Raw genomic sequence first — 12,114 nt, forward strand, 5'->3', positions numbered from 1 at the left:
CCACCCAGGCTCCTTCTTCCTTCCCCCTTCTGTTCCTATCCAGCCCACACACTGGCTCCTTCCCCACCCATTCTGCTCCTATCCATCACCTCCATCCCCTTTTGTTCCTGCTCCCTCCCTCTCTGTGCCGATATACGCTCCCACCCACTACCAGCTCCTAACCCCTGTCTCCTCTGGTCCACCCCTTTCCGGTTCCTGAAACCTGATCCCTCTGCTTCCACCATTTCTCACTCATCTGCTTTCTAGTGTGGATGTTTCCTTCTCTTCCTCACTGCCTGGATGTAAGCAGCAGAAGCATTCAGAGCACAGGACAATCTCCCGGCTCTAAGTTCTTTATGCGTGGTACTGCAGTGCCCCTACTCCCGCCAGCAATAGCAATCACAGAAAAAGTCATGCATTGAAGCATGCTCAGTATGGCCAGAATCTTTGGGTAATTTAGCTGCTAGACTCTAACAAGTCTCTACTGAGCATGTATAAAAATTTTCCAGAAGTTTATAAGGTGGCTGAATTTGAGTGAATTTTCATGGAAATGGCAAAAGGCACATCTCTGGAACCAGGATGACTAAATTTCAAGTCCCTGATCCAAAGCTAGAGTGTCTCAATGAAACAGTTGTAAGATTTTTTTGTAAAAACAGGCAAAACAAAGTACTTTCCCCTAATCTTCCCCAGTCTGGGAAACAGCTGAACTGTTTTAGCTGGAACTTTAAAAAAAAAAAAAAAAAAAAAATCTGAGGCAAACTCCTGTTATGGAAAATTCCAGCCCAAACAGTTAAACTTTGACAACGTTCTAAGCCACTGAACACAGGGTCCTATAAGTATCAGGTAACCTTAACGATAGGCGGCACGACCAGCTGTACCTGCAATAAATGAATCTCTCTAATAAACACCATTGTTGTATCTATGCAAATGTTTCTTTACACATCACTTTAAACAAAATCTGTCCTCACAGCTGTCAGAACATTTTTCACACCTAATTAACTTTATTCCACTTGGCCAGGGATTACATTACATCATTCTAATTTCTTTCTGCTTCACATGCCCCAAGTTTAAGGCCCTACATTCTGGCCTAGGTAAAACTGCAGGCTCTCCCGAGCTGTTTAGCTTTCCCCCTGCAATATTCACAGTCCCTATCATTCTGGGGAGCACAAGATCAAGGCCAAGAACTGAACCAAAATCTTCCCATGACAAGGCAGAGTCTGTGTGATCTGTATATGTAATTGCTCTTTCCTCAGGCAGACCTCGCCTTTCTTCCTCTCTCCTCCTCCTTTCCCCCCAAATTGCGGGTAACTGGAAATGTAAAGGAGAATTGATGTAAACCAAACTAAATCAGTTGCTATAGTAAAAAGCTGAGATTTTCAGAACCAACAAGGGAATTCTGCAACCCTCCTCCCATTTTAGTTTCAATGGGAGTTGTGTGTCTAAATCCCTTCATTAGTGTTTGAAAATTTCAACCAACAGGAACACGCAGTTGGGCTCCACTTCTGCAAAAATTGGGGAGGATGGGGAAAATGAAAGACACATGCACATGCAAATACACACCTTTTATGTAATATGAGTCAATTAAGTCTGGGGTGTAGCCAAAGAATCATCTCACTGACCCTCCCCAAAGCCTTAAACTGGCCCTGAACATCATGGTGTGATCACAGTGGATAGGAATCTGTTATATTGTGGAAGTGGGACAGCAAAATTTTGTCTAAAAACAGCCCCAAAATGCTAACCTTGGCTCTGAACCCTTGGAAGCTGTGGCCTATATTTTCAAAATGACTAGTGATTTGGAGTGCCTCCATTTTGGGGTGATCAACGTGACACACCTTAAAGGAGGCTTTTTGCAGAGGTTGAGCATTCAGCTTGTTCTGAAAACCAGGACCTTTAAGGTGCCTCCTGTTTTGCAGCCAAAATTTGACATATCCAGAATCACTACTCACTTTTGGAAATCTGGACCAATGTTATTAAGACTATGGGAGACTGAAAGCTGGAGAAAGAAAGGAAAGGAAAAGCAACTGACAGAGAAAGAGGATGAAGCAGAAGGGAGAAGTGGGGGGAAAAAAGAAAGAAAGACTCCATTTCATTCTGTCACTATAACCCACTACATTTTAAAAGACCAACTAAAAGTTGTCAGTCGTGATGGTGATGGTGCAGCATCAAGCAGAGAAATGCAGAGGGCTCTTACTGCAGCATGTGTGTCTGGCTGGCGTCCTTTTGTTTGTCAGGTACCTCGTAGTGCGGGGAAATCTTGCCAAGGCCACTGTCGCTCAGCATCCGCTTTCGGACTGCAGGGTTCCACCGATCCGATATTCTAAAACACAAGGAAGGAAGAGAAAGAGATGAATTCCTCAGAGGCTGCTTTTCATTCTCCAATTTGAAGCTCCCTTATACTCATTTATTTGCAGTACTTTTCTAGCTGGATTAGCCCTACACAGCTCATTGGGAGGAGTGAGTGTGGGCTTTAATTCAGTGTGAGCATATATTGATCAGCCAACAGGACAAGGGGAAATGGAGACACTTCATTGTAACTCCCAGGTTCACAGGTCAATTTAAGACCCCATGTACCAGTATCTGAACCTCAGCGCCATAGAGAAAGAGTTTGTAATTTGATCAATGGATCTGTTCACCCAACTCCTTACTTTAATATCTGCCTTTTCCTCTTCCTACTGTCGAAGCGCAGGAAGGGAAGTGCCCACACCTAGAAAAGCTGCAAAGGCCAGAGCCCAGCCTGGGAAAGGAAGTGCTTACCCAGAGGCCTGCTCCACTACCAGATCAGGCATTCCCGGCGGCGTCCCCACCTGCTGTGATATCACCAGCTCTGGGTCCAGGATAAAAATCTCGTCCTGCGAAATTTCCGTCACAAAGTGCAAATGTTCCTTTTAGAATGAGACAGAGAGTCAATAATGAGTCACCAGCAATCTGTCAGGAGGCCAAACTGACTATCAGAAAGCTAGGTGAAAATTGGCCCATCCTGCAGGCAGGGCCAGCTCTAGGATTTTTGCCGCCCCAAGCAAAAAAATTTTGGCCGCCCCCGCTTTTTTTTCATGCTCCCCCACCCCCGGCTCTGCTCCATCTCTGCCCCTTCCCAACCCTTTCCCCAAATCCCCGGTCCCGCCTCCTCCCCCAGGTGTACCACCCCTAGAAATGTTCCGCTCCAAGCACCTGCTCGTTTTGCTGGTGCCTAGAGTCGGCTCTGCCTGCAGGATTTCCCCCTCCACCTGCAGCAAGTATCAATTCCGCAACAATGCTTACAAGTCTGGTTCCACCTTGTCTCCATTGGTCTCTGTTCTACGTTCCACCAACAACTGAGAAACACCTCCTGAGAGACAACTGAAAGATCCACAGAGTCCGCTGACACTGACATTTGTGGCTAGACACTCCTTCCAGTGTTCAGGATTGAGGGCTGCCCAGAAAGCCAGAACTGACCTTGGCACAGAAGAACATTTCGGAGCCTGGTGGGACTCTCCCAAGCCATTTTATTTCTTTTGTGCCTTGTTTGTTTGTTTGTTTTGTTTGTGGGGGTTGCATCTCCATTACCACTGTCCCACTCCTTCCAGTTCCTCAGAGATATAGAAGAAGGTTCAATAATCCCCACCCCTTTACCGTTCTGGGAAGTTCAATATGAGTGTGAGGGAGAGTAAATTTGCAATCTTGTGCTCAGTGGAAACATCATGGATCCTCACTTTCAGCCCCAAAGAGACATGGGGGAGGAGGGAGAGAGCAAACCCAAGGGCATCTATAGCATCATAATGAAAGCTATGCAAAACTCGGTAGGTTCACATCCCTAGAGGTTCAAGCCAACATTTTATTTCATCTACTTCACCTTGCTTGTGAGTTTTCAGGTTCTCCAAACCTTAAAGTAAAACCTCATCCTGGCACCTGGCATTTTGTCAAAACAGCAACTTGTGTAAAGACACCCCTTCTCAGATGATCCACAGCAATTGAAGCTGGGACCCTCTGGTCTACAAGCATGATCCTCCACGGCTCAAGCTACAGGACCATCTCCATCAACCTGGAGACAGTAGCAGACTCAGGAGACTTTTTGACATGGTCCAGAAGAGGGACAAAGACACACCTGACCAGTGTTTTACAGTTGCATGATTGTGATGCAAAACCATTAACTGGTCCAACCTGATTAAAAACTAAGTCCAGGGTCATAAATTATTCTCACTCTCAAATTGGAAATAAAACCTGAAACTAGTGGAGTTTGATAATTGTTTTCTCTTTCTTTGTGAGCATTTTATACAGCTCTAATCATAATTCACAATTTGTTAACATCGTTTAAGTTCCACAGCTATCGAATGTCATTCACAGAAGACTAGGTTTTCAGGTTTGTTATAAACAGCAGAGGATAAACTGATAAATATTCTGTTTGCACACATATGTCCTTAGAAATAGAGGATAAGGAAGAAGAATGAAGAAAACTATTTGAACATTAAATTGCTTGTAGATAGAAGGGCAGATCTTCAGTGGGTATAAATCTTCACTGACTTCAGTAGAGCTATGTCAATTTACACCAGCTGAGGATCTGGCCCAAAATATATTTCAGTTTTTCATGAGGCATCAGCAGAACTTTAAGACACACAGGAACAAATACAGATAATTCATTTTAAGCTGTATCTGACAATGCTTTAAAAAGATCTATAGAAACAGTGAATGAATGGAAATTTACCTGAGATCTGTCAATGCGGTAAAAACGATCAGCAGAAGTTGCTGCAAGAAAGGGAAACAGCAGAGCTGTGTTAAAGAAAAAGATCTGAGCAAAACTGAATCCACATTGTAGATTGGACTAAATTCAGCCCTTGGGTAAAGGCAACTAGAGGAGTCGTGCCAGCTTTTCATGAGGACTAATGTGGCGATTTTAAAGGCAGAGTTTAACAAAACAAAGGTCATGGTACTTTATTAAAAAATCCAGTCACAAACAATATCACACACACGGAGGGAACTTTAAGGGTCATTGTGAAGTTTAATATATTTTATAATAATAAAAATAATAATATCACAGCTCTTATATAGTGCTTTTAGCCATAGATCTCAAAGCGCTCTACAAAGGAGACAAGTAAAAGTCTTTCCCTGTGTTGTTAATAGCGCTCAGTAGATACTGCTAAACAATTTATTTGTTCTGACTATATACATATCTGCCCTTGTTTCCCCCCACTTTCTGCTAACATTTCCAGCAAATGATTTTATTGGCAGGAATGTTCACTGAAACAGCAAATTTTAGGAAAATAATGCAAAAAGTATGGAAAGCAAATTTCTGGTATGATTGCCTCTTATTACAAATCTGAAACCTAAAACAAAAAGTTGCCTTTCATTCAGGGAACAAAAAAAAAAGCCCATACGATATATGTGTCCAACCATATCAGCTCAATTTTTTATATCAAATAAATCAAAATGCTTGTGAACAAGCTGCAGATCAAATAATTGGCTAATAATTATGAATTGAAAATAAATTCAAGAAAATTGCAGTCTGTTCATGGCAAAGGTGAAGAGAAAAAAAGGGGGAAATTATTGAGTAAATTATCTGGTATTATTTTCCCCAGTTCTATTTATGAAAGCAGCTTAGATTATTAAAATTGAAAGCATCTGAACTGTCTACATAGTTTTTCACCATCTGTGCTATCTGTTTACCTTATGTAAACTTACTCTGGGCAATGAAACTACAGACTGGCTAGTTTCATTTTGAGGTTTTTATGCAGTAGCATTTTGCTGCTGGGTTTTAATTTTCAACATTGCAGAGGAAAGTTGAAATCCCAAAAGACCAAAGATGAACCAAAACCAACAACAACAAAACTTGTCTTCAAAGGCAATTTCAAAGGCCTGCTATGAACAGATGCAGCCATACTGGGGTCAAAGTACGGCCAGGAACAACCATGTTGTTTCTTTCAAAAAGAGCAGCCGATGAGGAGGGTGCATCTACACAGCCCATGGCAGCGAGCCTCCTAGCCCAGGTCGACAGACTTGGGCTTGCTCTACCATACTAAAAACTGCTGCGTAGGGGTTGTAGCTTTGGCTGGAGTTTGGCTCCGAAGCCTAGGGATGGCGGTGTGCTTCAGAGCCTGAGCTGCAACTTAAAAGCACTATCTACGCAGATATTTTTAGCGCAGTAGTCTGTCAGCCTGGGCTGGGAAGCTCACTGCTGTGGATTGCCACGGGCTGTGTTGATCTGGCCACAGCAGGCACACTAGTCAGCCAGGCCTCTAGCCACACACAAGAGAAAGCTCTTGCTCCGCTTCTGAGAAGGCAAGAAGAGGCACCCTTCTCCTTCTTACCTGCCTAGCACAGCAAAGGGCAGCACCGGGCCTTTAGGCTCATAATTTTGGAAATACTAGTCTCTCAATGTGTTTCAATGACAAGACCTGATCATAGTGCCAGAGGCAGATACACTTACCATCTAGGAAGCACCATCTAGGAGAGAGCCTCTGAACAGAAAGTACTCGTGGGAAGGAACCTTCCTGATCCTGGGTGCAGGGGAGGGAAAGAACATTTAAAAAAAAAAAAAAACAACTCTTTTGTCTAAAACTGAATTATTTACCCATTTATTTTTCTTTGCTGACTTTACCCTAAAGGTAAAAGCTAATTAACTTAGTCCCACTTTTCTAGCTGTCAGTTCCTGTGTGCAAAGCCATCTTCTTTGCCAGCACCAATCATATCCTTTGGTATCCACTCCCTTCAGCTCAGAGGTCTCAAAAGCCCAGTACCAAAACTAGCTAAGTCGCCTACTATGTCACATGGGAATTAATCATTTACAATGGTGGAGACGATGATGAATATTGAGAAGGGAGGGGTCTAAAAACAGACACAGGAGACAAACAAACATGTCAGTAAGGATATGTCTACACTGCAGAAATAGGTGTGTTCTTAATCAGGTTAGCTAACATGGGTTAAAATAGGAGTGAAGACACAGCAACTCAGCTTTTAACTCCGGTTCAGAGTTTGAATGGAATCCTGTAGGGTAGCATGGGATTGAACTCAAGTGCTAATCTGAATTAAAACCCAAATTCACTGCTATTTTAACCCCAGATAGATAATGCAGGTAATACCATACTTTATTTTTTGCAGTCTAGACATGCCATTATACGCCTGTCTTCATCCTGATCACAATGCTTGTATGTCCTGTCCTTCCCTCCATCTATCTTCATATTTCTAGTCTGTATGCTCATTAGGTTGGGGACTGTGTCTTCCTCTGTGTTTGGAAACATTAGCACTTTTGGGTACCACTGTCATTTGAACAAATAACAATAATCCACTAACACAGTGGTTCCCAAACTAGGGGTGCCACTTGTTCAGGGAAAGCCCCTGGCAGGCCAGGCCAGTTTGTTTACCTGCCGGGTCCACAGGTTCGGCCGATCACGACTCCCACTGGCTGCGGTTCGCCGCTCCAGGCCAACGGGGGCTGCGGGAAGGGCGACCAGCACGTCCCTCGGCCCACAGCGCTTCCCGCAGCCCCCATTGGCTGAGAACAGCGAACCACTGCCACTGGGAGCTGCGATCGGCCGAACCTGCGGACACGGCAGGTAAACAAACTGGCCCGGCCTGCCAGGGGCATTCCCTGAACAAGTGATGCCCCTAGTCTGAGAACCACTGCACTAACACAACCATCCTTCTGGCTGAAGAGAGATTCCTCTCAAAGCCTGCCAATGCCACTACCAGAACTCCCCAGAAGAGAATTAATAAAGAGAAATAGGAGGCTTCCCCTGCACAAAAAAGCACCAAAGAGCTGAACATGCTGGCCCTGCAGCACTCTCAGCCTCACCTGCACTGAGGAGCAAAGAACCCAAACTCGGATCCACTACAAGGTGCTGTGTTGTACTGCCACTAGACCAACAGGCCAGCGGATTGCAACACTGTGCTGAATGATTTGCCAGTGTAGGAGATGACCCGGTCCAATTGGTCATAAGTGAACACCCAAATTTCTGTACATTTAGGGCCAAATTCTGCTCTGATTTACATCTAGAGCAAAAATGTCCAGTAGAGTTGCATGGAGTGTAAATCAGGGCAGAATCTGGTCCTAAATTAGAATGCACAATGAATAAGGACAACAGACTACGGTGGGTGCATGCCAGGGTGCAGGGAATGGGGATAGGTAACAGCACAAAGGGGAGGAAAGGCTCCATTTGAGAAACAATTGTTTTACATGGAAACCAGAGCAAGCTGATAGTTTCGTTTTGTTTCAATTATTTTTTGTTTAAAGATCCAGCACCAGAAAGCGAGTTACAGCGTCACAGACTATAAAGACAGGAGGGACCATTATGATGTTCTAGTCTGACCTGCAAAACAACCCATAGAATTTCACCAAGCAGTTCTTGCATCAAATCTTTAACTTCTATTTGAGCTAGAGGAGCAGTTCCCAGACTTTTCAGGAAGGCCACCCACCAACTACATCTTGTCTTTTTTTGTGACCCACTCACGGTCCAAATTTGTGGGCCCAAAATCAGGCCAGCATCCTTCTCCTCCTCTGCCACCACTACATCCTCCTCTTTGCCCTGCCAAAGGGGTACCGACCTCTCACAGAAGCACCTTCCACCCTAGCACTGCAACCCTACTGCAGGCCCAGTGCAGAGGAAAGGCGCTGGAGTGGGGATAGGAGAGTGAGCACACCCCACACTCACCCCATAGTGGCAGCTCCTGTCCCACACGGCTGGGACAAGCTTCTGGCTCTGGGCATTGCAACCTGGTGCATGAGACTATAGCGCCACTCAGGTTTGGCCCAGCCACCACTCCGCCATGATAGAGGAGCAGCTGGGCCAAATTTGAGTGGGTGGCACTGTAACTCTGCATGCCAGGTTGCAATGCCCAGAGCAGGAAGCTAGGCCCAGCCCCACGGGACAGGAGCTGCTGCTGCAGGGTGAGTGTGGGGCAGGCTCACTCTCCACCACCACCACCACCCCAAGACCCCATCTCCACATTGGGCCCAACCCATCTCCAACCTCCCCATGACCCACCATTTGGGAAACACTGAGCTAAAGTATATTTTTTAGAAAGACAACCTTGATTTAAAGACTTCAGATGATGGAGAATACATCATACCCCTAGGTAAGGGTAATTACTAGTGATTAATTACCTTCACTATTGAAAATGTGCAGCTTATTTAGAGGAGGTGAATGAGGCTGCTTAATACACAAGAGGGGAGCTATATTAGGTATAGAAGGTAACATAATGGACCGTTTCACTTTATTGTTCACAAATAAGACATTTGGAGCTTTAATACAGATACTGTCAAGTACTTTGTTCATTTAACAGTTTTTAATTTTTGTGGATTTACTTGCCAATATTTGTATCATTTAGAAATGTGGAAATAACATTTATTCCCCTGTGGATAGTTTTGTTTTTCCTGCTTTGCAAATGATTATTTGTTTTTCATCTATCTGAAATATTTCTGTCATGTTGATATCCAAGCATTGAACAAAATTTGGAAGAAACCAAAGAATCTAGGGGGAAGGGAAATGGTGTTTCATCCCTCCATTCCCCTAGGTTGCAGAGCTATGCAAATCAGGATGCTCAAGAATTTGTTGGTTTTTTTGTAAATTCTTAGGGAAAATCTCAGAGTGACCTGAATGAGGTTTTACTTTCAGCTAAACTCTAGATAAATTAAACTTCTGGTTGATCAAATCACAAGTCACATTTCCATATATTAGTGGGTATCATGCACTGCTTCTTCATTTATCTAAAGGCATTAGATGCTTCCTCAAAACTTGGAGATTTAATAGGGTTATTCCAGTACTGCACACATACACACATTCCCTGTTATTCTTGGTCAGCAGAGTGCTTGCACTCTCTAGGCATTGTTTACAATAAGCTGTTCCCATGATTAGTGTTTAATGTTTTGATGGACCGTGTCTTTTGTTTCTCAGCCAGGTGGATGCATATTAGTTTGGCACGAGGCAACTGCAAGTTGTTAACAACTTTCTTTGGCAGCCTACCAGCTTTTGTAAGATTCATCTTATTAGCTTCTGCCTCTGGGCTTGATTTGTGCTACCTATTATTGGCTTCCTTTCCTGACTATCCATGAGGAAAAGGAAAAGGCTGCTCCAGACAACTTAAACAATGTTTCGGTGCACTCAAAGATATGGCAGTTTGCTCGGGTCCGAGGAGCAAACTCTTGCCTGAGTTGCTACAGGTTCACAAGTTTCACTTGATGAAAAACTTCTTACACATATTACCTATATCCACCTCTACTCCCCAGAAAGTAAAGTTGTCTCAATTCACTCCCAAACTTGCATTTTACTGGTCTCTAAGTCCTGCATTCATTTATTGCCAGTGCTTATCTGTCGTCCCTTCTTTTGTCTTTGGTCACCATACATTTCCTTTCTTGCATCCACTGCCCTATGTTTGAATACAACTGTACACATAAGTCCTTGAAGAGACATGAGGAGAAGGAAAGCAGAAACTCCACACTCTGTTTATGTGCATACTTATGAGAAGACTTGGCTTAGCGGTCTAAGCATCAGGTTTGAAACTCATGGAAACGTAAAGCTCCCTGGAACCTGACATCTGTGGCTAGCAGGACTGACTCAGCTCTTACCCTTCCGAGTGCCTCGCAAGTAATTGGAAATAGGGATAACAGTAACCATCTTTCTTCCATCTCAGCTTGTCAGAGAAATAGTATGCCTGGTTTATAGAGTTTATTTGTTTGTGTGAGTGAGTGGGTATGCTGTGTGTCTAGAACTTATTGAGGGAAATTATGGCCTAGAGGATTTTTTTGGATTTACTAGTGTGTGTGTGTGTGTGAGTGTGAGTGTATACTACTACTTACCTTCTATAGGGTGAGGACTAGAGTAAAAGAAGCAGGGGATGAAAATGAGGAAGAATCTAAGGTTATTGATGTGTATCAGAGGGGTAGATGGGCTGAGGACAAACTGAAGCAGACATGGGGTCAGATCCCTGGACCCTATCAGAAGATGCAGTGGAAAGGATAACATTGCCAGGTGGAAACTCAAATCAGAAATCTGCATGTGCTTCCTCCATTACTTCACTGAGGGCAGGCCTGCCTCAGAAGCTAAACCCAGATGGGCAGGTATCACTCATATGAGAATGCATTAAACATATCTGAGGAACAAACAGAATGAAAAAAAATCTTGCACCAATTTTTGAATTTGCAGTGAGCTCACTGATAGAGTTTATGCTGACTCTTCTCATTTCCAACTGCAGAGGAAGCCCAAGAGAGAAATGTAAATGTTTATAAGATTTAAAAGTGCCTGTGAAACCTTATTAGTGAGACATGAAGACAATTCTATCAGCTGAAGCACTTTATCCTGCTCTTGCCCTGATTTCTCTTCCTTTCCATAATTTATAGTTGGTTGCCAACAAAATATGGAGCAGCCCCCAAATTAACCTGACAAGACAGTTTGTAGCAAGAACCCACTGAGAATACACAGATGCCGGAACAATCAAGGATAAACAAGCACAGAAGACAAAACATAAAGGCAGTTCCATTCAAAATGAAACATCATAAAGTATTGATAGAGGTTTCAAGCTGACTTGCACTTCCAGAGCCAGTTAGGCGATTCATTTATACAGAGCTGATAACTACAGTTAGAGCTACCTCAGTGCTGCAGGGAGGATGATCTCTGACACTCCACACTTTGGTTACTCTAGTTTGTGCCTGCATATACATACACACGTAGTCCAGCGTTTTATGTCCAGCTGTTCCCTTTGTGTGAAGCAGCCAGCAGCCAGTCAGGGTAATTCTGGATATGCACTCTTCTATAATGAGCTGAATGGAATAACTCTCACCATTTTATTGTCTAATGTATAATGCTCTTATGCTCAATACTTGGAAGTGGCTGACACAAATATCAACAGTATGATGTTGAAATTGGAAGGGGAACAACAGAACCAATACACAACCATTCAAAAAAGAACTTTCAAAATCATTTTTTTCCAAATGTACATTTTCTATTAGTATCTATTAGGGCTCAAGCCATATGTTGGGATTGTGTCTAACTGGAGTCTATGTCACCCAGCTAATCACTGATCCTCAAAAAATAATCTGTTCCTAAACCATAATGGTCTCGTAACTACAATGTACTTGAGTTCTGTGACGTATTTAATACCCTCAGTTCCTACTGATTTCAATGGGAGTTGGAGACATTAAACCCTTAAAAGGATGCTCAGAACCTTGCAGGT

The 12,114-nt window shown here is 43.4% G+C and overlaps 1 protein-coding gene across 1 annotated transcript in view; it reads right to left on the minus strand.

The window, feature by feature from the left end:
* DGKI (diacylglycerol kinase iota) overlaps positions 1-12,114 on the minus strand; it is a gene marked incomplete at its 5' end in the record, with an annotated part of 284,785 nt that overhangs the window by 56,601 nt on the left and 216,070 nt on the right. The window contains 4 exons of the mRNA XM_084617560.1: positions 2,171-2,296; positions 2,734-2,861; positions 4,658-4,698; positions 6,377-6,446. Coding sequence (XP_084473686.1) covers positions 2,171-2,296; positions 2,734-2,861; positions 4,658-4,698; positions 6,377-6,446 — 365 coding nt within the window. The remainder of the gene's footprint in view (positions 1-2,170; positions 2,297-2,733; positions 2,862-4,657; positions 4,699-6,376; positions 6,447-12,114) is intronic.

This window comes from Lepidochelys olivacea (assembly GCF_965140295.1).
Source record: "Lepidochelys olivacea isolate rLepOli2 genome assembly, chromosome: 1".
Taxonomy (NCBI): Eukaryota; Metazoa; Chordata; order Testudines; family Cheloniidae; genus Lepidochelys; species Lepidochelys olivacea.